This window comes from Plasmodium berghei (assembly GCF_900002375.2).
Source record: "Plasmodium berghei ANKA genome assembly, chromosome: 9".
In the NCBI taxonomy this organism is placed as follows: Eukaryota; Apicomplexa; class Aconoidasida; order Haemosporida; family Plasmodiidae; genus Plasmodium; species Plasmodium berghei.
Genome location: NC_036167.2, coordinates 687,141 through 713,533, shown reverse-complemented (window position 1 = coordinate 713,533; position 26,393 = coordinate 687,141). Strand labels below are relative to the sequence as shown.

Sequence of the window (26,393 nt, the reverse complement as noted above, 5' to 3'; positions counted from 1 at the left end):
ATGGTTCTTTTCCAAGAATAACCAAGAAAAGGAATTTATGCTAAATATAAAAATATCAATTTTAGCAATTGTTGTTCACATATGTTTTTTTTTGGGGGGAGGGGGATCAAATCGGCATATTCAACAAAAAAAATGCAACTATAAATATGGCTGCGTATTTAAATATTCTTAAAAAAAATTTGAATTATGTGCAAAAGACATATGGTAATAAAAAATTAAATTTCGTATCGTTATGTGATGATTGAGGATAATAAAATAAAATAAAAACAACAAATTATTATAACAATAATTATTCTGAAAGTTAATATATAATACATTTACTAATACTAAAATTTGTATATCATACATAGATAAATTTATAATATTTAGTCTATTTAGTATTATTAATGTTTTAGTTCACTATTTGGTTTTCTTTATTTATTTTCAAAATCATTAAAGATTACATTATCATTTTTTTATTGCGCATATCTACTAGATTTAGTAGTGCAAATATTTTTCCAGAATCTGGGTTAATATGAAAAACCAACTGCAAAATTGCAACATCTAAATGCTGAAGACATTCCATACTTAACCATTCTTTACAATCCTATATAAATGGTACACGAAATACAATTTCTACGCATTATGCATTCAGAAAAAATAATTTTTATTTTACTATAATAAAGCTCAATATAATATCAGATAGAAATTTTAATGAAATTAAAAAGGTGTTTTATGAAGAAAATAAAGATTTATTATTATTATCTACAAGGTGTTTGATAGAATTAACTCAAATAATTACTTTAGGAATTAAAAACAATCTGAATACATCCACTATAGAAAATAATTATTAAAATGATGTAAACCCATTTTTTAATATTATAAAAAGGTTTATGACATTTCCCTTCTATGTACCAGTTGGTTATCTAATCTAGATCCAAATATACCTGAAGAAAATAAATGACAACTTTATTGTTTAGAGTTATAGTAATAATTAAGAATCATATAACTTTGTATTTTGAAGGTTATTATGTTAAACGTTCTATATTTAGAAGATAATTAAATAGAGGACGTTCACAATTTAGCATTTTATTAAGGTTAATGTGTATACAAATTTCTTAGATACTTTATGTGAATTTAGAGAACCTCAATTTTTTATAGTATCGCGTCCTTTGCAATTATAAATGTAATATTTATGGAAAATAACAATAACCATAATCCTTGTAATTAATCTATAGTGTATATCAACTAAATATATTATTGTTTGTATCTAATAGTTGGTATTAATTTTTTTTTTAATTTATATGTCCTAGTGCATTACATGATATATTATAAGGGTTGAAGTGAACAAAAAAAAAAAATTATGTCTGCCAATTTTTATATTGTTTCATATATTTACATATAATACATTTTTTTCATAACTTATTTAAAGTATTTTAATTTTTTTTTCATTATATATCCTAAATATATAGACATTATAAACTTCTATTCCACATAAAAAGAGTATTAGCATATATATTGTGGTATTACATTTATAAGTGCTAGACAAGTATTTATATAGTTATAATTGGAAATATATGATTAGGATAAAATTTTTTTTTAAAAATAAACTAATGCGATCCTTTAGGTGTTATATATACACACCTATTGAATGTCATATAGTCTTTTCTTTAAGAATTATGTTTCCCTAAATTTTTTGTGTATCCTCTAAAATGGCATGTACTTATACTAAGGTTATAACACTCTTATAATAAAAGATGAACAAATTCATATATATTTTAAATAACGAAGAAATATGATATAGCTTTGAAACGGCCCCCATATTGAAATGTTAGAAATAGAATGAATAAATGAATAAATAAATGGATAAATATACGAACATGTGTACTATATACATGGGGTTGTTTAAATAACAATGTGTAGCCCTATATTCTCATAAAATATATAAATAGAAAATCATATAAAATTAAGAAAGTTACAATGAACAAATATAAGCATACATGCAGATGAAAATACATTTTTGAAATTATATTTAACTCTAAAATTTATAAACTATAAAAAATCATATATATAAATATTTTGTAAAAAAAAATTAAAATTTATATTTCCTCTTTAATAAATATAAAAAATTGAGATATGACATGTTTCATTATGTGTATTTTTAAGTTTATATACATTACATATATAGTGTATAAAATATCTGCTAATATATTTCATTTATCATTTATGAGAGTTGGCGTAAAGCTTATCCATAAGCATGGGGCACAAATAACGAAGCCAGGATTTCATATAAGCACTGGCATTTTTTATAAAAAAAAAAAAAAAAAAAAAAAAAAAAAGTTAAAAAACATGGAAAAATATAAATAATAATAAAATTATATAAATATGATGAAAAAAGGAAAAGCTAACTAAAAGCGAACAGAAAATTAATAAGCCTAATCTTTGCTTACCTTATATATATATATATACATACATATACATAAATTAATTTTTTAAATATCTGATTACATAGTAATACTAAAGTGAGGTTATAAAATAAACACACTACCACACAAAGATAATACAAGATGGAAGAATATAAAGAAGATAACAACGAAGAATGTAAACAAAAATATCCAAATTTTTATCTAGCAGATTTGTTTTATACTTTACAATTATCAAATTTATCATTAAATGAAAGAAATGAAGCATTACTTAAATTATTTGAGGAAATAAAGAAAAATAACATGTATCCATATTATAGCTATGTATGTGGAGAATTAAATTTAGATATGGATCAGGAAATGTATACCACTTTGAAGCAAAAGGCAGATGAAGAAATGAAAGAAATAGAAAACAAAATCCAAGAAGCATCTGAAAATTTTGATTATGTTGATACAAAAAATGATATGTTGCTTAAAGCAAATTTTTATTGCAAAATAGGAGATAAGGTGAGAAAAATTTCATTTAAAAATCAAATAAATACATGAATCCGTTTTTCATCAGTTATTATATGTCATCTAATGAGCATACTATTTTACTATAATATGTGCACAGTTTACTGTTAATATGAATTTACCAACTATTTCATACAATCCCCCTATTTATAAAAACTAAAAAATGCATATACTGTTTTATTAATACATTTTCAAGGAAAACTCTTTTAAGGAATATGAAGAGGTATACGAAAAAGGTATAGGGATAGGTGTAAAACTTGATATTTTACTTACAATTATAAGAATAAGTATTTTTTTTAACGATATAAATAGTACAAAGAAATATTTGGAGAAAGCGCGAGCTCAGATGGAAAAGGGAGGAGATTGGGAAAGAAAAAATAAGCTTAAAATTTATGAAGCACTAAATTATATTATGATTCGAAAATTTCCAGAAGCTTCCAAAATATTAATAGATGCAGCATCTACATTTACGGCGACTGAAATAATATCCTACGATTCAATTATATTCTACGTTATTATTTTGGGAATAGTAATATCTATAAAAAAAAAAAAAAAAATAAGAAAAAAAATGTATAAATAACACATATAACGCTTCCTTCTGAGGATATTTATGTGAATCCCCTATTTTCAAATAAATTATATTCTCGATTTATAGGCTGCATATGTGTTGTGATACAAATTATTGTAAAATGTTTAAAATATATTACCCTTTTTTTATTCTTTCATATACTACGTAGATGACTGAAGAAAGAACTGTTTTAGATAAAAATATATTAAACAGTTCTGTTATTTTACAAGTTACAAGTTCCGATGAAGACTTATATAATTATATTTATTCATTTTATCATTGCGATTATCGTACATTTATGGAAAAAACCATAAAAATAGCATTACGAGTTAAGAAAGATAGATATTTAGGACGTCATTATAGATATTTTATTAGAAATACAAGAGTTAGAGCATATAAACAATTTTTAGAACCTTTTAAAAGTGTTACTCTTAAAAATATGGCATATGCTTTTGGAGTAAGTGAAGATTTTATCGAAAAGGAAATTTCATCTTTTATTGCAAATGGAAAATTAAATTGTAAAATCGACAAAGTTAATGATTCCATTGAGAGCAACCAACCAAATGAAAGAAATACAGTATATCAAGATACCATAAAAAAGGTTAATTCATGCTTCTAACACTATAAATATAGATATAAATATAAGTATATATATAAATATAGACATAAATATAGATATAAATATAAATATAGATATAAATATAAGTATATATATATATATGTGTGTGAATGTGTGAATATTTTATACTTTGTGCTAATGTGCCTGAACCGTCAGCATGTTTCTACACTCCTTTATATTGTATTTATATGCAACATTCACAAAACCGATTCTAAATATATTTACCTATTACTACCAAATTAATTTTATATTTTTTTTATAGGGCGATATTTTACTAAACAGAATACAAAAATTATCAAGAGTAATTGACATGTAATTTTTTTTAAATGACTTATATAGGGAAGCGCTTCTTTGCTATTACTCATTTTCCCGTTTCGACTCTTTTCATTCTTTATTTTTTCATTGTTTCATTTTTTTTTTGATAAAGCAATGTTTATATATTAACATAAATCCTATGAAGGTATACAAATCTTCAATTCATAATGCACACATGTGCACATGATTTAAATGTTGCTAACTTTTAGCTCATTTTTTTATAACAAATTTTACGAAAAAAAAAATAATAAATATATTTTAAAAAAGGAAAAATATGAAATATGTCAACAAAAATATCAGAAAAATACCATTATTGAGAAACGAAAAGTATTATAGGGATCTCAAATTAGAGGTAACACGTGATATATATTGAAGATAGACAGTCTTCAATAAATATAAATCTTTATAAAGATCAAAATGGAATTTATGTATAAACGTAGTGCTAAATGGGTGAAGCCTAAAAGGGTTAAAAATGATTTGCAAAATGTTATTTTCTGTTTGAGAATTTAAAATTGATGAATGGCAATCCTCTTTAAATATATACAAAAATGTTTTTATATTAAACATTGAATATTTTATAATTAAATCATTTGTTAATTTATATAAAGTTAAACTCATATTATAAGGAACTAAAGTATCCTTCTCTCCATGTATATAATTTATTTGAAAATTATAAAATATATCATATAAATATATATTTTTTTTGAAATCATTTATTATTTTAAATAATTCTTTTAAAACCAATATATTATCCCAATGAACATACTGACATTTTTTGTTCATAATAAATGAACTTAATAAAAATAGCATACTATTGTTTAATATACCTTTTACTAATTTTTGAGTATTTGTAAATGGTGCAATTAAAATAACTTTATCTACTGTTATTTTGAGATTATCAATTTTCTTTTTATCTTTTACAATTTCTTCACGTATAATATTTTCTTTTACATTTACTCTAAGGGAAGAACTTTTTCGTATTTCATAATTTTGGACATCATTATTATTTAAATCGTTTTTTTTTGTCACATTTAAATAAACCTTTCCATACTTATCAACCCTTTCTACATTTCTTTTATTTTCCTCTAATTTTAACGCATTCATTTTATCGGGCTGATCTTGGCTATATATAATATTTTTGTAAAAACTGGTTTTTACTTTTGGCTTAGTATCACAACAATTACTAATTTCAAAAGTTGTCGATTCATTATCATTAATGTGAGTTTGGTCATTTTTTCCAGTTAAAAATGATTCTGATAAGTGTAATTTATTGTGGTCCGTTTTTTTTTCAGTTTCTACTTTTATATTTTTAATTTTTTTTTCGTTGTCTTGTTGAAATATATCATTGCTTGAATAGTATTTCTCTTCTTTTTGAAAAAATAAAACATTTTCAAATGTAAGAATTTTCTTTGCATCATATATATATTCATTTATTTTATTTTTATTATTATTTAATTTTATGGATAATTTGTTATGTTCTTTTATTTCTTTAATTGGTTCTTTTTCTTTTTTATTATATGGAATTTTATAAATATCTTGATAAAAATCATTATATAAGCTTTTAGCTATATCAAGTATTAATTGTAGGCTAACACAGCATCCTAATGAATACCCAAGTGCGTTTATTGATATATTTGCGTTATTGTTTTCCTTTCTTATTTCTTTGATTGCTTCTTTTAAAGCACAAAAAGCAGATGTTTTAAATGTTAGGGGAGATGGATGACCTGTGCTATTATAGTAACTTGGATAATCTAATAATAAAAATGAATATCTTACTTTTCTTTTCTCTTTTTTATTATTACAACTCCATTTATTTTTTTGATTTCTATGATTATCATTATTATAGGTCTTTTGTTTTTTTTCATCTTGACAATCTCTAGAAATACTACGATAAATAACCGGGCCATAAATATCTGTATAATTTAATTTATTACTTTTAATTTTTTCATCTTTTATTTCAAAGGATGGATTCCGTCCTTGCATATGATATGATATAAAATTGTATAAATTATTATCTGATTCTTGATCACTAGAATCGCTATCATTTGCTTCTAAAAATAAATCATATGTTTTGGAATCTGGATGGTTAGAATTATGTTCCATCTTGTTTTTCCCCTCATCTATAATATGTTCCTTACTTTCACTATCCGTTATATTATTAATATTTGTGTTATTAGATACGGCATTTATATTGTTGCTATATTTATCTAATGAATTTTTTTTTTCCACTTTTTGGTGATCCCATAAATTTGCGCAATAATATTTATCTTCATTTTGCATTTCATCATGTATATTTGATATAAAATATTTAGGTAATTTATTTTCATTCGTTCTTATCTTTTTAGAATAAGTATTTTCACTTAAATTACTATATAATGTTTCATTGTTTGTGTTTTTTTTTAAATTTTGTTCACTTTCTTTATTATATTTGTTGATAGTAGTACCTTTTGCTGGAATAGCATCTTTAAAATATGTTTGTTTTTCCTCAACTTTAATGCAATTGTTTTCATTATTTTCTTTATGATAAAATTCCAGAAATTCTTTATAATTATTAGGACCATATTTATTATATTTTTTATTATAATTATTATAATAATCTACAATTCGTTTATATATTTCTGAAGATGTGTTATACAAATAATTGTCAGGAAAAAGTTCTTTATTCAATTCAGGAAGGGTGCGTTTTTTTTTTTTCTTTCGAATCAGTGTATTAGATGATAATCCATATACACAATTTTCATTATTTTTTTGCCCATTTTTCTCATCATTTTGTTTATTATTTTTCCGTATTTTGTGCCCAGTATGGTTGTCATAGAATTTTAATTGTCTATCATTACAACTACAACAGTTGAACTTTTCCAAAAATAAAAAATTGTTATTTTCTGATGTTATTTTGTTCGAATTGGGGAGTTTGTTACTATTTAAATTATATTCTTTCAAATTAACTTTTTTTTTATTTTTTTCGTTATAATAATAATTATTGTGTCCCATATATAAATGATTATAATCTGTATTAGTATTACAATTAATTTGAATTTTTTTTTTTTTCAATTTTCTTATATATTTTTCATATTCTCCTGGAGGTATTTCAGTAGCATATCGTAGCATTTTGTAAACCATATTTAAAGAATCCATCGATTTCATATCTTTCCCCCCAAATATTACCCATAAATATATAGGAATTTCAACATTATCTTTAGATAGTTCTTTTTTAATTTTTTCTGAATTTTTTTTTACTATTTTGGTAAATATAGAATTATACATTTTATCATTAATAGAATTTTTTATTTTTAAATTATTCATAAATGGATAATTTGTTATTTGTATAGGAGTAGTTGTTATCTCTCTTTTTACTGTTAATATGTTTTTAGTGGGAAATTCATTATATTTATTTAGAATTATTGGAAATTTTAAATGACATTTATTTTCTTGGTCATTTGTTTTTTCTTTTATTATGTTTAACGATGTTTTATTAGAAATTTGCTGATTCTTTTCTTTTTTGTTTTCATTATTTTGTCTATTTCTCTCTCGTATATTTTGAATATGTTGATGAACCATGAGCATTTTTTTTTTTTTATCGTTTTCGAGTGCTGTTTTTATAAACGTGTTCAGATAATTATTGTAATAATAAAAAAGAAAAAATATATTATCACACATATAAGGGAAAAATGGTTCAATTTTACTATTAGTAAAAGTTATATATATATTGGAAGGATCAATTAAATTATTATCACTAAATAATTTAGCTGTATTATCATTTTTAAAAAAAAATGTGTTATAATTTGATAAAGATTTGTTATTAGCATCAGAAATTGTATTTTTCTCTTTACTTGTATTTGAATGAAAGTTACTAAGAAATGTAGATCTATTTTCTGAGTATTGGAAAAATTCTTTGGTGTCAGTTTTTGTTTTTTCTTCCTCTTTTATAAAATTGTGTATATTATCTGAACAGTTCATATTGAAACTATGCATAGTTGATAAACTATCAAAGTTGCTGTTATTTTTAATATCATAATTTCTAGATGAATTTATATTACTTCTTAAGCGTGACCAAAAATTATGATTAATATAATATTTATTTCTTGTCATATGCAAAAGATGAGGAACATTTTTTTCACTGGTATTATTTTCAACATTATTTTTTATTTTTTTATTTTTTTTTTTAATATGTTTTTTTTTTTTTCGTAAAAATGCCCAAGAACCATTATTGATAAAAGAATAGTCACTTGTAACTTTTTGGATTCTCAAAGAATTATCAACATCATGCACATTTATAGGAGCCATTAAATAAGCATTATATATATAGGGGTAGCTAAAGTGCTTAGTATTCATATCCATAATTACTATGTCTTTTATTTCTTGAATCATTAATTCAAAATTTAATCGAATTATAATATAATTATATAATATTTCTTTACTAGTGTAATTATTATAAAAAAATAATTCAAGCCATGTATTTTTATATTTAAAAAAAAAATCAATATCCTCATTTTCCACTTTTAATGCTGGTGTGTCTATATTTTTATTTAATTTAAATCGATAATTATCTAATTCGTATAAATACACTGGTTTATCAGGTAAACTTAGTATATCCCTTTTTGATATTATATCTAAATTGTTTATATTTGAGACTATATTTTTATTATATCTATTTTCATTTTTGTATATTTTTAAATATTTTATAAAAACATTGTTATTATTTACGTACATTTTTGCAAGTTTCTTTTTTTCGTTTTTTTTTTTTGTTAGCATATCCTTAGCTAATTCTGTCTTTGCTAATCTCATTCTAACAACCTTTGAATATGCTAATTTTAGTTTAGTTGGGTTTCCTTTTAATTTATTTTTACCATTTATACTATTATATTTACAAAGTTTACTTACGTAATTGTAATAATGATGTGGTGTTATTTTTTTAATTCGTGAAACAGTATTATTTTGTTTTTTATTATTTATTTTTTCTATTTCTTCATACAAATTATCTTTTTGAATATGATCGAAATTTTCAACTTTTTCGTTATGCCCCCCTTTTGATGTATTACACAGTTTAATCATTTTTTCATCAATTTTGTCATTTATTTTGTCTTTTTTTTGTTTCATTTGATATTCTTTAGAGTTTAAAAAATCGTGAGAATCACTCTTAAAATTATATAAAATATTTTCATCTGAAATTGTGTGAAAACTGTTTTTTTTTAAAAAATTTGTAGCACATTTTTTTTTATTCATTAAATATGCATCATTTTGGGGGTATGGAATTTCTTTTGGAAAATTTACACTTGGTTTTATTTTGTTACATGAAGAAACATCAACATTTTTAACAGGAATTTTCAAAATATCCTCAAACATATTTTTATTATTAACATTTTCTTTTGTATTATTAATTTTATTTTTGTTCATTTCTTTGTCAAATTTCCTATCCATGACTTCACACATTTTGTTATTATCCATCATTGTATGTTTGATTAATCCATTTTCTTCGCTTTTCTTTTTACAATTATTTAATACACTATATTTCTTTATATCCCCATATTCCTCTTTACTTTTATAACTATAATTATACATATTTAAAATTTGTATGGTTTGTCTTTTGTTTTTTATATTGATGAATTTCGGTTTTTCGATATGATCAATAGTGTCGTCATTTTTGTTGAAATTTATTTTTTCTTTATCTCTTTTTATATTTTTCTGTCTATCCATATTTATTATGATTCTAGTAACTTATATTACATATAAAACTGGTCGAAGAAATGTTTGGAAATTTGTTTCATTTATTTGAGCTGGTGATATTTGGAAATTTATTTCATTTATTTGAGCTGTTGATGTTTAAAAATTCTATAATTTTTTTCACATTTTATTTTGTTCCAAATAATTGATATAATTAAAAATATCATTTATCAACGAGATTGCTGAATATTCTTCTTTCAATTTTTTAATACCGAAAAAATGCAAATGTGATGATGAACTAAAGCAATTAAATTAAGAATGCATAATAATATATGGAGAATGTGGAAAGAAATATATTTAAATAATATTGTTACAGAAATATGAAATATATTTGATTTTGTCTATTTTATATTTATAAAGACAATTATATATAATTGTGCCAACTTGTATAACAAATATATTGGCATATAACATTGCTATTTTTTTTTCACTTTTTTTAATGTATAAAAAATATTTTTTTATATATTTTCAAATTAATTATTAATATATACAAAAAATATGTTACTTATTGTTTCTCTTTATATTGTTTAAGATAAATCGTAAATGAAAGAAATGAATATACACAAACAAATATGGTCATATACATGTGCACATATAGAATTGTTTATCGTTCTTTCAAACATATAGAAATCATTCATAAGATGCAAACAGAAATTTAATAGTTTTAATCATTAAAAAGTTTAATTTATTTACATAAGTTGTCAAATGTGTTTATAATCTCCCTATAACCTATTTGTGTTATTTCATCACATTCATATATGTATACATATTTTTATCATTACAAATATTTATTTTAATTTTGATTAAGACTTGTATACACAAATAACATGCAAATTTTGTAAGCATATATACAAAGAAAAAAATGTATATGCTCAAAAATATTACTAAAAATTATTTTATTTGTATAGCAATTCACATGCAAATTTTTGTTGATATTTTATTAGCATTTTATTACGAATAAGCGCAAATTACATTTAATTTGTTTGTTAAAAATTTAGTGTGTTTTAAAAAATATTAAAATAAAAAGAAAATATTATATATAATATATGCATATACAACATTTTAAACATTTAATTACTATTTTAAGTTGCAATGTGCTAAGACTTAAAATTAATGAAGCAATTTTTTTGAGGAGAAAATTAAAGCTAAAATTATTTTTTTAAACATATTTAATATATACATATATATATATTTTGTTTGATAATATTATAAATGTGTGTTATTTTGTGTGTCAAATTAGTGTGTATTTCGGTATATTATTGTTCTGTTTTCCCTATACTTGATTAAAGTTATATTATTTTTTAGCCGAGTTTATTTTTTCTATTTCATTTTATGTTTTTTTATATGGGTGTTAATTTTTCCCAAACATACTTTGTGCATTTTCCATTAGTGAATTTTTTTCCAACTTTTTTTTTTAATGTGACTTAAGCCCTTTTTTGGAGTTTTTACCACCCCTCTTATTATTTCCATTAAATTTATTTTTATTTAAAAATTTTTTTTTTTTTTCATTATTTTGCCTAAAGCCTTTTTTGAGAACTTTTTTTTGATCATTGCTAGTATCTCTTTCTCCTCTTCCCATATTTTCGAAGGCTTTATTTATTTTTTTTTTCAGATGTTTATTTTTTTCCCCCATTTTGTTATTATGTAGGGTCCTTTTTTCTTCATTATTATCATCCTTATTCTGTTCGTTGGCATTTTTATTATTCTTTTTTTTAACTTTTGCAGATTTTATATTTGTTTCATGATTTTGTTTTTCGTCTCCTTTTTGCCCTAACTTAGCATTTGAGCGTTTCACAAGTTTTGCAACAAAGAAATTGTCGTGATTATGTTTATGCAAATATATTCTTTTACATAGAGAAATTTTTGATGAAAATTGTTTTTTTCTATAATGAATTATTCCTGGATCACCTATATTTATATCAATTGGTAAAAGATTCACATCTCTCTTTTTTAAAATATAATTAATAACTTGTTCATTTTCTTCAACTGTTATACTACAAGTTGAATATATAACAATACCTCCATTTTTAACCATATCAATGGCATTATTTAATAATTTTCTTTGTTTTTGAGAAAGATCTCTTATTTCTTTAATTGTTTTTCTTCTCGCATTTTTATTTTTATTTACAACACCAGTACCACTACAAGGGGCATCTAATAATATTTTATCAAATTTAAATTTAAAATATTTGTTAATTTTTAAGGAATCAAAAGATGTAATAATTAAATTATTTATTCCCATTCTTGCAGCATGTGCTTCTATAGCTTTACATCGCAATTTATTAATATCATTAGCATATACTATTCCTTTATTTTTTTGTATTGTACATATAAATGTGCATTTTCCTCCAGGCGCTGCGCACATATCTAATACTAATTCGTTTTCTTTTATATTTAATTCTAAGACTGGAATTAAAGATGAAGAAGATTGTATAATATAATATCCATATAAATATTCATTTAATGATCCGACATTTGAACTTGTATCTGTTAATGTTATATCTACATTATTCCAATTGGATCCATCTTGTATTGCTATATTTTTATTTTTTAATATTTTTAATAAATTTGTTCTAGTTATTTTTAACGTATTAGTTCTTAAATGTATTTCTTTAGGCATATTATTAATTTCTAAAAATAAATATAATTCTTTTATATCAAATAAGTAATATAAATATTTTATCATTTCCTTTGTATATTCATAATAATAAGAATAATAATAAAGTATTTCTTTAATTATTTCACGTTTTTCTATTTTTATTAAATTTGGATTATTTAATTTTTCTGGATCACTCAATAATAATAATAAATATTTTATTCGATCTTCTATATCATCATTATTCATCATTTGATCATTTTTATATATACCTAAACCATCATAATATATATTTTCTTTTTTATTTAAATATTTTTTTTTTCTCCCAACAATATTTTTCATTTTTTTCCCCATATCTCTTAATTTGTTTTCGCCCTCTCCCTCTTCTTCAATTTCTCCCTCTTCTTCTTCTTCCTCTTCTTCTTCTTCTTCATTACTGTTCATGTCATCATATGAAATGTTGCTGGATAATTCAGCTTCATCATTGGGTATGACCTCATCTTCTTCATCTTGATTATCCATTTCACTGTCATTTTCGAGATCATATTCTTCATCACTTTTATTTATTTCAAAATGATCGTTGTCAAAAAGGGGAAATGACTTTTCTTTATCTTCGGTTTTCACAATCTCGATGTCAACCGATTCATTCGATTTATTATCTTCGTTATCCATTAGAAATTATATATTTTAAATATAATTGACGTCTCTAAAATGCATGGATATAAGTATATGTGTGTTTCTGTACGTATGTATGTAAGTATGCATGTATATATATACATTATATTGTTAAAGTATTATATCCTTTTTCCCTATAAACTTATAGTTGGAAATTTAATTAATATTCTTCTCTATCATACAATTGTAGGTTTATTATCAAAAACAAGAAAAAAAATGTAGCATATTAATCGAGGAAATGCCACAACAAAGGCATTGGGGGCAACTATTACGAAATTAATATATTTACAACAACAGTATTATTTCAAACCACTACAATATATATTTTTTATTTGTTTGTTTATTTTTTATTTTAAATACGTTATGCATAAAAATTGTTAAAATTGATAAAATGACAAAATATATGTTGAAGATATTTTTTCGTAATATATAAAAAAAAAAACTTCAAAAATAATATCATGATAATACTCTAATTGTAGAAATTTATTCAAATGAGTTATATTTATATTACGCCAAAATAATTTACATAAACAGAAATTGTATATAACCTTGTTAATATATTTTATTTTTTTTATATAAAAATTCTAATATATGTATAATTACATACATATTATATCCTTACAATTTTTTTCTTTTTTTCATATGGAAAAGGCGAAAATTCGAAACCTATATCAAAAGGCAATATATGAAAATCAATTTTTAGGTTATGAAACAAAAAAAAAAATACAAAACACAACCAAGCCATTCATAAAAATAAAATGATAAATATATATTTTTCATACTGTTTGAATTAAAAAGTGGAAATAAAATTTGACTCTTAACAATATTATAATTTCCATCATTTTATTGTATATTTATAAGGGAATATTTTTTTTATATATATAGGGAAGAACAAAAAATAAAAATATACAAAAATATTCATCCATGTTTTTAATCTTCACATTTTGTCATATATCCATTTATTCTGCATAAATGCCTATAAAACACACTGTAAAAAAAGTTGTTGAAAATACCATATAAAATAAGCTTGTTAGAAAAAGACATTTGGAAGGCTTTGGGTTTTTTTTTTCAATTATTCCACATTTTTGTATTGAATACATTTTATTATAATCGAAAAATAAAATGAAACTATAGAACTTTTTTTTATTTAATTAAAAAAAAAGGGAAATATCCCAATTTGATATGTATTATTTTTTCATATTATTATAAAATAAAATGTGCACAAAAAGGTACAAATTCATAATTTGTTCGGAAAAAAAAAAAAATATAAAATAAAATTTTAAATATATTCCTTGTGTATTATACTTCTATGAAATGCTCTCAAAATACGTTTAAACTATCGGAAATTTAAATGAGCTCTTTTAGAGATTCTTATTTTTTTCCATGGCAATAAGCTGGTAGGCCAGCAAAAAAATTGTAGGAAATACAATGATAGTTAAGAAAATAACAACTAAGCAATTAATAAATACTAAACAAACGATTGACCAAATATGTATACACATGCACATATACATATGTGCGAATGATAGAAATAAGAGTAAAAATTAAAACACATTTTTTTCCTAACCTTTTTTTTCTTAAATGGACCAATTCGAAAGCAATTCGAAAGTGGAGAAATTTTCTGATCAAAATGATGAACAGATAAATGTGGGAGATGATAAAAAAAGAAAAAAAAATGAAGGAAAAAATGGAGAAAAATATAAAGGGAAAATAAAAATAAAAGGTAAAGATATTGTTGAAAATGAAGCTTATGAATACCATTATAAACTGGTTAAAAAAAATAGTCATATTTTAAAAAAAAAATTATTAGAATGGTATTATAAATATCGAAGAAAATTGCCATGGAGAAATGATCAACCACCATATACAACAAATATAAATATAAAAAGTCAAATAACTAAAGATGGTGATATTCGAAACTATTTTCTTAAAACACAAGACAATACTAAATTAGATGATAAAATTGATAAAACAAACAAAAATACCATAATCCAAATAAAAAATAGTGATGAATTTTTAACTACGAAAATTACAAACATTAAAAAAAATAATGTAAATGATAATAACATTGAAGAAATAAAGGAATCTATAGAAAATGAAAAAATGCAAACTTTAAACTTTTTGGACACTAATATTTTAAAATCTGAAAATTTTAACAAAAAGATTGAAAATATCCCTAAATTGATAAATCAAAATGAAGAAATAGAAAAACTCAAATTGCGAGGATATCAAATATATATTAGTGAAGTAATGTTACAACAAACAAAAGTAGCTACAGTATTAAATTTTTATTTAAAATGGATGAATAAATGGCCAACCATTTTTGATTTGGTAAAAAGTAACTTAGATGATATATTAACAGAATGGAAAGGTTTAGGATATTATAATAGGGCTAAAAATTTATTAGATTGTTGTAAAATAGTTGTAAATAAATATAATGGAATTTTTCCTAATGATTTAAAATTATTAAAAGAGTTACCAGGAATTGGAAACTATACAGCTAAAGCAATTTCTATACATTTATATAATTCAAAAGATATATGTATTGATACAAATATTATTAGGATATTTTCTAGAATTACAGATACTATAAATTATTATGGTTCTACTATTTTATCTCAACATTGTGAAGAGGTAAGTAATATATTATGTATTGGTGCATATAATTATTCAGACTTTAATCAAGCTTTGATGGATTTAGGATCAAGTATATGTAGTACATATCCTCAATGCTCAATATGTCCATTAAATAAGTATTGTCTTATTTATTTGAAAGAAAATAAAAAAAAAATCAAAAATAAACGTAGAAAAATTAATGAAAAGATTAAAATCACACTTGAAATAAATCAGGTATCTAATTCAGATCATCCAAATAATTGTAAATTATGTGCTAAAGACAGAAATGTAGATATTAAGCTTGTTCCTTTAGCTCGATCAAAAAAAAAAAAAAAAAAAATATGCCTCGTTTTAATAATAAAAAAAAGTGATAGCTATAAGGTTAATACCAAAGAAAATCAAAATAAGGAACATTTAGATAACTATAATTATTTGATGGTTAAAAATACAGATTCAAATTTATTTTTGATGCATTATTTGTTCCCATTTATACTTATCGATAATTCTACACCAGAAGTATACAACATGGTAATACATACATGTATAAATCTTATATAATTAATAAACAGTTTTTTTTATAATTTTTTTAGATGAATTTGAAGAAAAGAAATACATAACAGTTATTATTGTACTAAATATGTATACATATTAATATCTATAGCTAATTAGACAGCCTTTTATTAATATTTCGCCCTTTTTTATTTTTCAGTACTTAAATAGTTTATTATCTAGACTTAGCTTAAATAATACAAAATCGGATTCTTTTATATACGTAATTTTTCGTTAAGTTTATTATTCTTCATTTTAGATTTATATCCAATCTTATTAGGATATAAATTACTACCAGTTTTTATTTCTATGCAAATTTTTCAACTTTATCATTTTAATTTTTTTCTCGCTTTTTAAAGGTTGGGAATTTTAAACACGTATTTTCCCATTTGGTATATGATACTTACATTTATACTTGCTTTGTTCAGAATTCAGTAAATATAAAAACATAATACAGTTATTTTATTTTACTTAATGCCTTTTTAATTTTACAATTTACGTTGCAATTTTGTATAAACATATATTTATTTTTTATTCATAGGAAAATGCAAATATAGGATATGAACATGCATGGATAAAATTAAAAGATATCAAGGTAAGCCATATATTTTTTATTTTCCACTTTTATTTTCGCTTTTATCTTCGCTTTTATTTTTACTTTTATTTTCGCTTTTATTTTTACTTTTATTTTCGCTTTTATTTTTACTTTTATTTTTACTTTTATTTTTCACTTGCTTGTTTTTTATAGGGCTTCATGCACAACTCATTTTGTGAAAATATAATTGAGCACTATAAGAAAAGTGTGAGTGAAAAAAAAACAATTATTTCCGAGTTTTTCGAATAATGTAAACAAAGTGATAAAAAGGAAGAAATTAAAATTTAGGGTCATTCTATATTATGCTTTAAAAAACGAGTAAAAGATACACAAAAAAACTGATCTATATATACATGTAATTTTTTTATATTATATGAATACAATTTTGTTTTATCCGAAATTAAATATAAATCTACATTTTAGTTTAGCATACACCCCCCTTTTTTTATATACATATATTTATGTGTGTAAAATTTTGTTATAGTTTTTTTAATGCACAATTTTTTAATTAGGCGTGTGAACACTATTCAAAGAAAGTGGAAACATTGAAAATTATTAAAAATTATGTTTTCCCTTTCCTATGCTTATTTTTTTAATATTTAAAAAATAAAATATTAGAAAAACTCACTTTATTGGCACTGAAAAGTGTTTTTCTGTTTTTTCGGTTTTTTTCATTTTTTTTTTCCTTTATTCAATATTTTCCTCCTGTTGGTTTGTTTGGAATAATATATGCAAACACAGCAATTTTTCCCCATTTTTTGTGGAGCAATTCACAATCTTTGAGGACGCCATATATATATTAGTTCAGTTATTATATTTTTATATTTATGCATTTGGGGTAAGACAGTGATATAAATTTCTGAACAAATCAAGCCAATTGATGATAAGACAAATCTTTTAGGTCTTAACTATTTTATAAACATTTCTAAGATTTATGAATTTTATCAAAATTATACATAAATGATAAAATATTTATATTTTTCCATTTTTTTTGTCAACATGTATACTCTGTAATTATTTTATTAAATGTGTCAACGCGAATAAATAAAAAAAAAAAATTAAAGGATATATGGTATTACCTCATGTTTTTAGCCTCATAATAATAGCTAAATGTGTTAATATATTTTTCAATACAAAATATATGATAATATTTTCATAAATTTTAAAAATAAAATGGGAAATAAATGCAGTTGTATAGAGATTAGTAATGAAAAATATAAATGCCTACAAGATGAGGGATACTTGAAAACTCATGGATTTCAATCAATGGGTTTAGAAGGATTAGAAACAAATATAATAGAGTCAAATGAAGAAGATGATTATTTTTATCGTTATGAAAATAAAAAAAGTGGAATTGATCAGGGAGAAGAAATGAAGGAAAATGAAACAACAGACTGCATAGTTAATGTAAAAAGAATATTAAATTATATAAAAGAATATGAGTCTGATTTTTTATTATTTTTTAACGAAAAAAATTCGACAAGTTTAATTTTTTTAAAATATATAATTATGAATTATATTACATATATTATGTACATAGATACCGGTGTAATATATATCGGAGAAATAAATGAAAACAACGAAAAGAATGGTTTAGGTATAATTATAACACCAGATCAGTGTATATATATTGGTGAATTTGATAATGATAAAATAACAGGATTTGGATTATATATACATTATTCTAAAAGTAAATATATAGGATATTGGAAATATGGAAAAGCAAATAGTTATGGGATATTTATACACCCTGATGGAACATTTTACAAAGGACTATGGTTAAATGATAAGCAAAATAAAAAAGGTATAGAATATGTTAATAATAATTATATATTTTTAGGAAATTATGTTAAAGGAGAAAAAAATGGTTTTGGAGCTTTTATATGGAAAAATGAATCTATTTATATAGGGCATATAAAAAATAATTTTTTTAATAAAAGAGGTATATATTTTTTAAATAAAAATAAAATATATATAAGCAAATGGAAATATAATTGCTTACATGGAAAATGTGAAATATTTTGGATAGATAAAAGACAATATTTAGGGCATCATATCAACAACAATAAACAAGGAATAGGAATATATAAATGGAATGATGGACGAATTTATTTTGGTAATTGGAGTAATAATAAACAAGATGGACATGGAATATTTATTATAATAAAAAATTTTAAAAATTATGAAAATTATATAAATAATCCTTTTTTTCTTTTTTTTAAAAATACACAAAAAATAAAAAAATATTTTTTATTAAATATTAAAAAAGAAGAATTTTTACATACTGGACAAATTAATCAACTACTTCAAAAAATTGAAAATAATTGCCATAGTTATAATTTTTATTATTTTTTGCTTACATTATTACATATAAATTATTATGAGTTATGTTCATCCTATTTTGAATTTCTTAGGATAAAGAAATTAAATAATTTTAAGTATAATTTTGAATTCTATCGAAAAATAAATACCCATATATCTTCTGCAACAAATGAATATATAATTGGCAATCTGTCTGGGGATAATCCGCAAATTTCTAATTCTATCTTTTGGTTAAACCCTGAAGAAAAATTTAACAAAGATGAGTTAACAGATAAAAAAAAAATAAAAAATGGAGAAGCTATGAAACAAGTTCGAGTTGCTTCCAACTTTGAAAATATAACATACACATATGAGAAGGAAGGTAACACAACTGTTCCTTTACGTTATGAGCAAAATGAAAATGATTTTGAAGATATTGAAAATTTAAAAAATTATTTAAATTCGATAAATTTAAGCTATATAAACGAAAATGATATAAATATGCAACATCCCTTATTTTCTTATGCATCAAATAATATTATTGTTAAATGGGGAAAATGGAAAAATGGTGAATTACAAAACTGGATTTATTCTACTGAAAAAGATTTGAATGGTGAAAATGCTCAGATGAATCCTGACCAAATTATGGAATATAGCGAAGAAATAATAGGGAAAAATATAAAAGAAAAGACAAAAAAAAAAAAAAAAAAAAAAAAATCAGATATTCTTTTCCATAACAATTACAATATTATTGATAACTTCCTAAACAACTTGTCTTCTTCTGCCCTAAGCAATATCTATAATAATAAAAAAAATGCACAAAAAAAAAAACGAACTCAAACACTTATGAAAAAAAAAATAACGGATAAAAATAATAAAATAATGAAAAAACAGTCTGAAGAATCTTCTAGTGAAAAGGAAAATATTTGGATAGATGAACTGAAGAAAATAAAACGAAATAAAGATAATACTGAGTTAGGAATAAATATGAAGGGTAATAATAAAAAAGGTATTCATAAAGATGAAAATAAAGAAAAAAAAAAAAAATTATTGCACACATCCTCCTCTAGTACAAGTGTTGATATGTCTACAGAAAGCGAGTCACTAAATTCGTTTGATATGGAAGGTACAAAAATTAGAAACCAAACAGAAATAGGGAATAATAAAAATCATAGTCAAAATACTGATATCAATATTAGCAAATCAAGTTCTTCAATTGAAATGAAAAAAAGACAAGAAAATGAGGAGCCAAATATAAACACTAATAAGGAAAAAGGGTTTTATAATAATATTTTAAATAAAAACAAAATAAATGATAAATCTAATTTAGTAAATTTTTCAAATTTTGAAAAATATCATAAATCAGATAGTGAAAAAAGTAATAATGATAAAGACCAAAATTTTAAAAAGGAAAAAAATTTGAGAACAAATATAAATTTGGAATTTATAAAAAAAAATAGAGATATATTTGAAGACAAAAAAAATAACAATTATTATGAAGAAAATATACCCTCATCAAAAGATAGTAATAGTAAGGATAAAATTACAAAACGAAATAAAAAAAAAAATGGTATAATAAAACATGGACATATAAGTAACAGTTATAGTAGTCGAAAAAGTGTTAATAGTTATGATAAAATTGAGAGGAAAAAAAAAGGAAAAAATCGGATAAAGGGAAATGAAGAATATAAAAAGCCTGTTATTTCTCAAAATTATGATTTACCAAAAAAAGGATTTTCATTAATATGGAGTCTTAAAAAAATGAAAAATGCACACAAATATGCTAAGGATGATATAGCATTTGAAGCACCAGAAAAAAGTAATTTTAATGAAATGGATCATGATAAAGAAAATATTAAAAAAACAAAACAGTCTTTTTTTAAAAAAATTTTAGGAGTTAGTAAAGTTAATCAAAAAAAATAAATAAATTGTTATATTGAAAAACTATAGCATTTGTAAAGAAGCAAACAAATTATATCCTGAGTTTAAATCAAAATGAGGAATATTTCCCAGTGCTATTATTAGCTAAATGAAATGTGCATATTTTTTTTTTTCATTTAGTCGTGAAAAAAAAATTCCCAATTTCTTCCCATCTTTTGCGCATTTAACTTCATATCGTTTTGTATGCTCTCCCTATATTATGAAATATTTTTTTTACATCATATTTATAATTAAAAAAAAATAATCCTACGAAATATAAACATAAATCGATTAAATATTTCATGTGGTCAGGATGCATTATAACAAGGTATAGACATGTGTGTAAAATATTTAGGGTATTAAAAAAAGGATAAAATTAAAAGTTATAAAAACAAATAAAGGTGTGTAATCATTTTCAAATTCATTATTGTATATATTTTAAAAATATTTATATATACGGAATGCTTACTGCATATCTATAGATCAGAATTTTATTAAAAAAGTAAAGAAAAGGAATATCATAGGAGTGCGATATTTTCAAGGTTAATATAAAAGCAAACTTTAAAAATTTTTAGAAAAATAATTATAAAATTTGAAGAATAATCATTATAAATATGCTTATAAAAAAAAACAAAGAAAACGAAAGTACCTATAAAACGCACACAACTGTAGATATGATATTGTGCATATATGCAGCTGTGAAGGTTATAAGCATATATACATATCTCTATATATATGTAATATAAATGATAAATGGCATTATTAGTATAAAACTGAATATCTGTATTTATTTGTGTGTATATATATATAATACAAATATATATAGAGGCATATATGCAATGCAGAAATTATATAAGTATGCATAAAAATTAAAAAAATGAATAAAATTCGTTTACTTTGATTTTTATTATTTTTTGGGGAAATAGGGGCATACAATTTTGGATATTTAAAGCGAACAGATGATAATAAACAAATAATATTATTACGATAAAAAAAATATTAATAATTGAATAAAACAATACAGCTATGCAAAAGATAGAGGCAGATTAGAGTGAGTACAAATATATATTCATACACATGCAAATGGTTAGTATATCTATAGTTAAGGAGCATATACATTGAATTAGCTTATTATTATATAAAAAATTATGTAAACAAAAATCTGGATCAAAAAAATGTGAAAAATATAAATGGGATGTCTTAAATTTTAATAATCAGTAAATCATTGAATCAACGAATGATAGACCAGGAAATTAATTTCGTCCCAACGTGGTAAACAAAAAAAAAAACGCTAGTTCAATATATATTGCCATCCTTCAAATATACGAATGTATATCATACAAGTATGAATATTTGCATGTCTCTGGTGGGATTACAGAAGACTAAATGAATATTAACATTGAGAATAATTCATTTTTGAATGAAATATATCTGATGCTGATGATATAAGACTCATAATAACTTCTTTATTCTTGTATATTTTTAGATATATCTTAAACTTATTTGTAAATGCTATATATAGTTTTTTGGGTATTTGATAAAAATAATATATAACCTTTTCTTTTAATACTTTGCATATAAATATTAAAGGCTCTAATAATTCTTCAAAATATTTATTTAATAAAAGTTCATCACAATCAAACCAACATTGTCTCGTCGATATCCATGACATTAAACATAAATTACAAGTTCGTTTTATTTTTGGATGATTGCAAAATATATATGCTTTTATTACTTCACCTAATAAGTTTTGTTCATTTATAAAATTTATATTTTTTTTATTATTATTATAACAATTTTCCTCTTCATTTAATAATTCATCAAGTTCCTTCAGATCAGTAACATCTCTTAAATTTATGTAAAAATTCCATTTATTTTTTTTGTTAATATAGCAATATATACAAGTGTTTGAGTTATCAATCATTTTTTATCATTCAAGAAAAATAATTTTCCACAAGCCAGTGAGAAAAATTGTTTTATATTCATTTATTAGATCACAAAAAAATAAAATAATAAAATCTATAATTTATACAAATATGTAATACAAGCGAAAATTTTACAAAATATGTATATATTGTGCATGTATATTTATACACACTTATTATAAAGTTAAATGCATACAATTATATGCAACTGTATAATATAAAATTTATTTGTGTAATTGGAAAAACAAAATATATAATAATAAAATGAGATACTATCAACAATGCCTAAGAACATAAGTATCTTATTGTATTCACATTATTATCAAACATGATATTTAATATTATTTTTAATCTACTAAGAAAATGCATATATTGCACACACACATATTTATGTATGTGTCACATGTGTAACAACTATTATAATGCACATGCTTATACATTGTCACCCAAGCGTTAAAATAAATAAAACAATAATAATAACAGTAAATAGAATGGAGAAATATCGTATTTCTTACACACTTTATGGTGGTGAAATAAAATAATACCCCGAAAATCATGTAGAAAAATAAATAAATAAATCTTACGGAGTCCTGTATTTTACTACATTAATCTTACACCAAATATAATTTTTATAAAATATGCCCATTCAATGTGTACCTGTATATGTGTATTACACATTACATTTAAACTTATATTTTACACTAATAAAAAATAAAAACAAAACAAATAAAGGTTAAAGTAATGGATTAATATATGTAACGTTAACGACATAACGAAATGTATATCTTAAATTTTTTTTTAAGGTATTTTCTGGAAAAAAACAAAAAATAACGTATTAACAACATAAGAACGGATTATATATAATGCATACATATTCGTGCATATATGTAGGTTATGTAAAATTATATATAAATTTATAGCCTTATGATTGTTATAACAAAACCCCATAGTTATACAATTATAAGGCTATTATATATTAAGTTATTAAATTAAACATATCTTTTGAATATTATATATTATTGTTTTATTAAATAATTTTCTTTTCCAATTATTCTATATTAAATAGGTTATACATAATTAAAAACGGCATTTAGTAAATTAACATATATATGTATTTTTTTCTTTGGTTTAATTAAATATAGGTTATATATTAAAATTTAATGAATTATTTTTTTTATATAAGGAATGTATATCATTTCTTTAAAAAATATGTATAAAGATTTTTTAAATATAAAAGTACAAAATAATTTTTATTGCATATATGATATCCCAATTTTAAGTTATACTAAAAAAAACTATTATAAATTTTGCAGTTATGCGTATTTAAATTTGTAGTATATGTACTTTTACATATGTGTACATATATTTACGGTATGAAATATTATATACAATTTTAAGAAGATAGTATATGTGAATATAAAAAAAGTTGCTTATCGATTTACTAATTTTTTATATTTTTATAAAAATTATATAAATGACAAAAAAAAATAGGGGAATAAGTTATATGACTTTTATTGAAATTTCGCTTTAATATTCAAAAATAACAACGAAAATACATATATAGAAATTGATACATATAAAGGATATACCAATACTAAGCATTCGAACATATAGTTAACGCCAGCTAAAAAAAAAATAAATCAAAATGAATAGTCGCGATTCTTTACTACAAAGCGAAGCATTTAGCCTTGATGAAATTTATGGAAGTGATGTAAATGATGAGCAAAATAGATTGATAATTGAGTTTATGAAAAATATGGAAAAAGAACGGAGCTTATTACCAAGTACTGTTGTTGCAAAGAATATAAAAACAAATGAAAATAAAAATAACAATAAGCCTCATAGCATATATAATATTATAGACATGTATAAAGAAACTGGAGAATTAAAAGAAACTCATTTTATTAAGGGATATAATATAAAATGGAAAAATGCAGTTGTACAATGCTTAAATAACTTAAGAAATTATATTCATAAAAAATATAATAGAAGAATAATTAACTCGTCGAAATATTTAACAACAAATTGCCCTATATTGGAATGTTTGCAAAAAAATGAAAATTTAATTTCCATTTTTTTATCAAAACCATTATGTATTCATTTATATATATATGGTATTAACTATTTGCAAATTATTTATTATATTGACTTAATTACTCAATATATAAATTTAGAAAATCATGGGAATTTGTGTTTATTTTTATGGCTAACCTATTTACTTATTTTATTGGATTCATTACAAGCATTAGATATGGATGTAGCTTCAAACCTTCAAGTAATTAAAAGATTTTGTTTAAACAAAATCGAAAATACAGGTGCAGCTATAACATATGAAAACAATAAATGTAATCTTTTAAATTTCTTTACAAATTTTACTTGTAAATCAAATGAGGAAAATTATATGGATTCATATAATTCTACCTGCGGAATTTTCTTTATTATTTATTTGCTAATTACCGAAATACTTAGTCAAAAATGAACTCATTAAAATAATTCATAGAATATCAAACAGAATATGCATAAATACGTATACACATATTTAAGCAATGCATTATTACTGGTGAATAAAATAAAACATAGTTTCTAATCAAAACAAGTCATTCATCTCAGTGTCCATAACTATTAAATATAGACATTGTTTTAATATTAATATATAAAATTAACAATTTTTTTTGAAAAACATAATGAGGATGAATAGCATATCTGCTCCTTTTCGTCCTACAAATTATACTTATTTTTAATATTTCTTTCAAATATTAGTATTTATATATACATTTGTTACAATGATTTTATAAATTTATATTTTAAAATATTTTTTTTGTAGAATGACATAATAATTTGTTTATTTTCCTTTTTTTTTGTGTGTCTCTTATAACTAACATTTAAATGTATAAATTTATTATGATATATCTTTCAATCAAATTAAAAAAAATATTTGTTTTTATTTAAATTAATAAGTTTTGTGATAAAAAATATAAGCCTCATGTTTTTAATCTTTAGAAAGAATAACAAGTTATTAATAAAAAGGTATAGAACATATATTTTAATGTCTACTAAACATATTTTATCATTTTGGTG

General features: G+C 22.0%; 7 protein-coding genes across 7 annotated transcripts; 4 read left to right on the top strand and 3 right to left on the bottom strand.

Moving 5' to 3' along the window:
• Window positions 1-2,546: 2,546 nt before the first annotated feature.
• Window positions 2,547-4,418, top strand: PBANKA_0919000 (26S proteasome regulatory subunit RPN7, putative; the record flags this gene model as incomplete). The annotated part of the gene is made up of 4 exons (XM_034564778.1): window positions 2,547-2,909; window positions 3,112-3,444; window positions 3,653-4,084; window positions 4,365-4,418. 4 exons carry the CDS (start codon window positions 2,547-2,549, stop codon window positions 4,416-4,418), a joined length of 1,182 nt encoding a protein of 393 aa, XP_034421541.1.
• Window positions 4,419-4,747: 329 nt separating this feature from the next.
• On the bottom strand, window positions 4,748-10,111 carry PBANKA_0918900 (conserved Plasmodium protein, unknown function; the record flags this gene model as incomplete). Its single annotated transcript, XM_034564777.1, has 1 exon — window positions 4,748-10,111. One exon carries the CDS (start codon window positions 10,109-10,111, stop codon window positions 4,748-4,750), a length of 5,364 nt encoding a protein of 1,787 aa, XP_034421540.1.
• Window positions 10,112-11,552: 1,441 nt separating this feature from the next.
• Window positions 11,553-13,406, bottom strand: PBANKA_0918800 (rRNA (cytosine-C(5))-methyltransferase, putative; the record flags this gene model as incomplete). Its single annotated transcript, XM_034564776.1, has 1 exon — window positions 11,553-13,406. The coding sequence occupies one exon, from the start codon at window positions 13,404-13,406 to the stop codon at window positions 11,553-11,555; it is 1,854 nt and encodes a 617-aa protein (XP_034421539.1).
• A 1,584-nt stretch (window positions 13,407-14,990) lies between these two features.
• Window positions 14,991-17,418, top strand: PBANKA_0918700 (A/G-specific adenine glycosylase, putative; the record flags this gene model as incomplete). Its single annotated transcript, XM_034564775.1, has 5 exons — window positions 14,991-16,553; window positions 16,735-16,797; window positions 16,934-17,008; window positions 17,116-17,169; window positions 17,323-17,418. The coding sequence occupies 5 exons, from the start codon at window positions 14,991-14,993 to the stop codon at window positions 17,416-17,418; spliced, it is 1,851 nt and encodes a 616-aa protein (XP_034421538.1).
• Window positions 17,419-18,342: 924 nt separating this feature from the next.
• On the top strand, window positions 18,343-21,393 carry PBANKA_0918600 (phosphatidylinositol-4-phosphate 5-kinase, putative; the record flags this gene model as incomplete). The annotated part of the gene is made up of 1 exon (XM_034564773.1): window positions 18,343-21,393. One exon carries the CDS (start codon window positions 18,343-18,345, stop codon window positions 21,391-21,393), a length of 3,051 nt encoding a protein of 1,016 aa, XP_034421537.1.
• Window positions 21,394-22,783: 1,390 nt separating this feature from the next.
• Window positions 22,784-23,314, bottom strand: PBANKA_0918500 (conserved Plasmodium protein, unknown function; the record flags this gene model as incomplete). The annotated part of the gene is made up of 1 exon (XM_034564772.1): window positions 22,784-23,314. The coding sequence occupies one exon, from the start codon at window positions 23,312-23,314 to the stop codon at window positions 22,784-22,786; it is 531 nt and encodes a 176-aa protein (XP_034421536.1).
• Window positions 23,315-24,960: 1,646 nt separating this feature from the next.
• PBANKA_0918400 (conserved Plasmodium protein, unknown function) lies at window positions 24,961-25,794 on the top strand (the record flags this gene model as incomplete). The annotated part of the gene is made up of 1 exon (XM_034564771.1): window positions 24,961-25,794. The coding sequence occupies one exon, from the start codon at window positions 24,961-24,963 to the stop codon at window positions 25,792-25,794; it is 834 nt and encodes a 277-aa protein (XP_034421535.1).
• Between the last annotated feature and the right edge of the window lie 599 nt (window positions 25,795-26,393).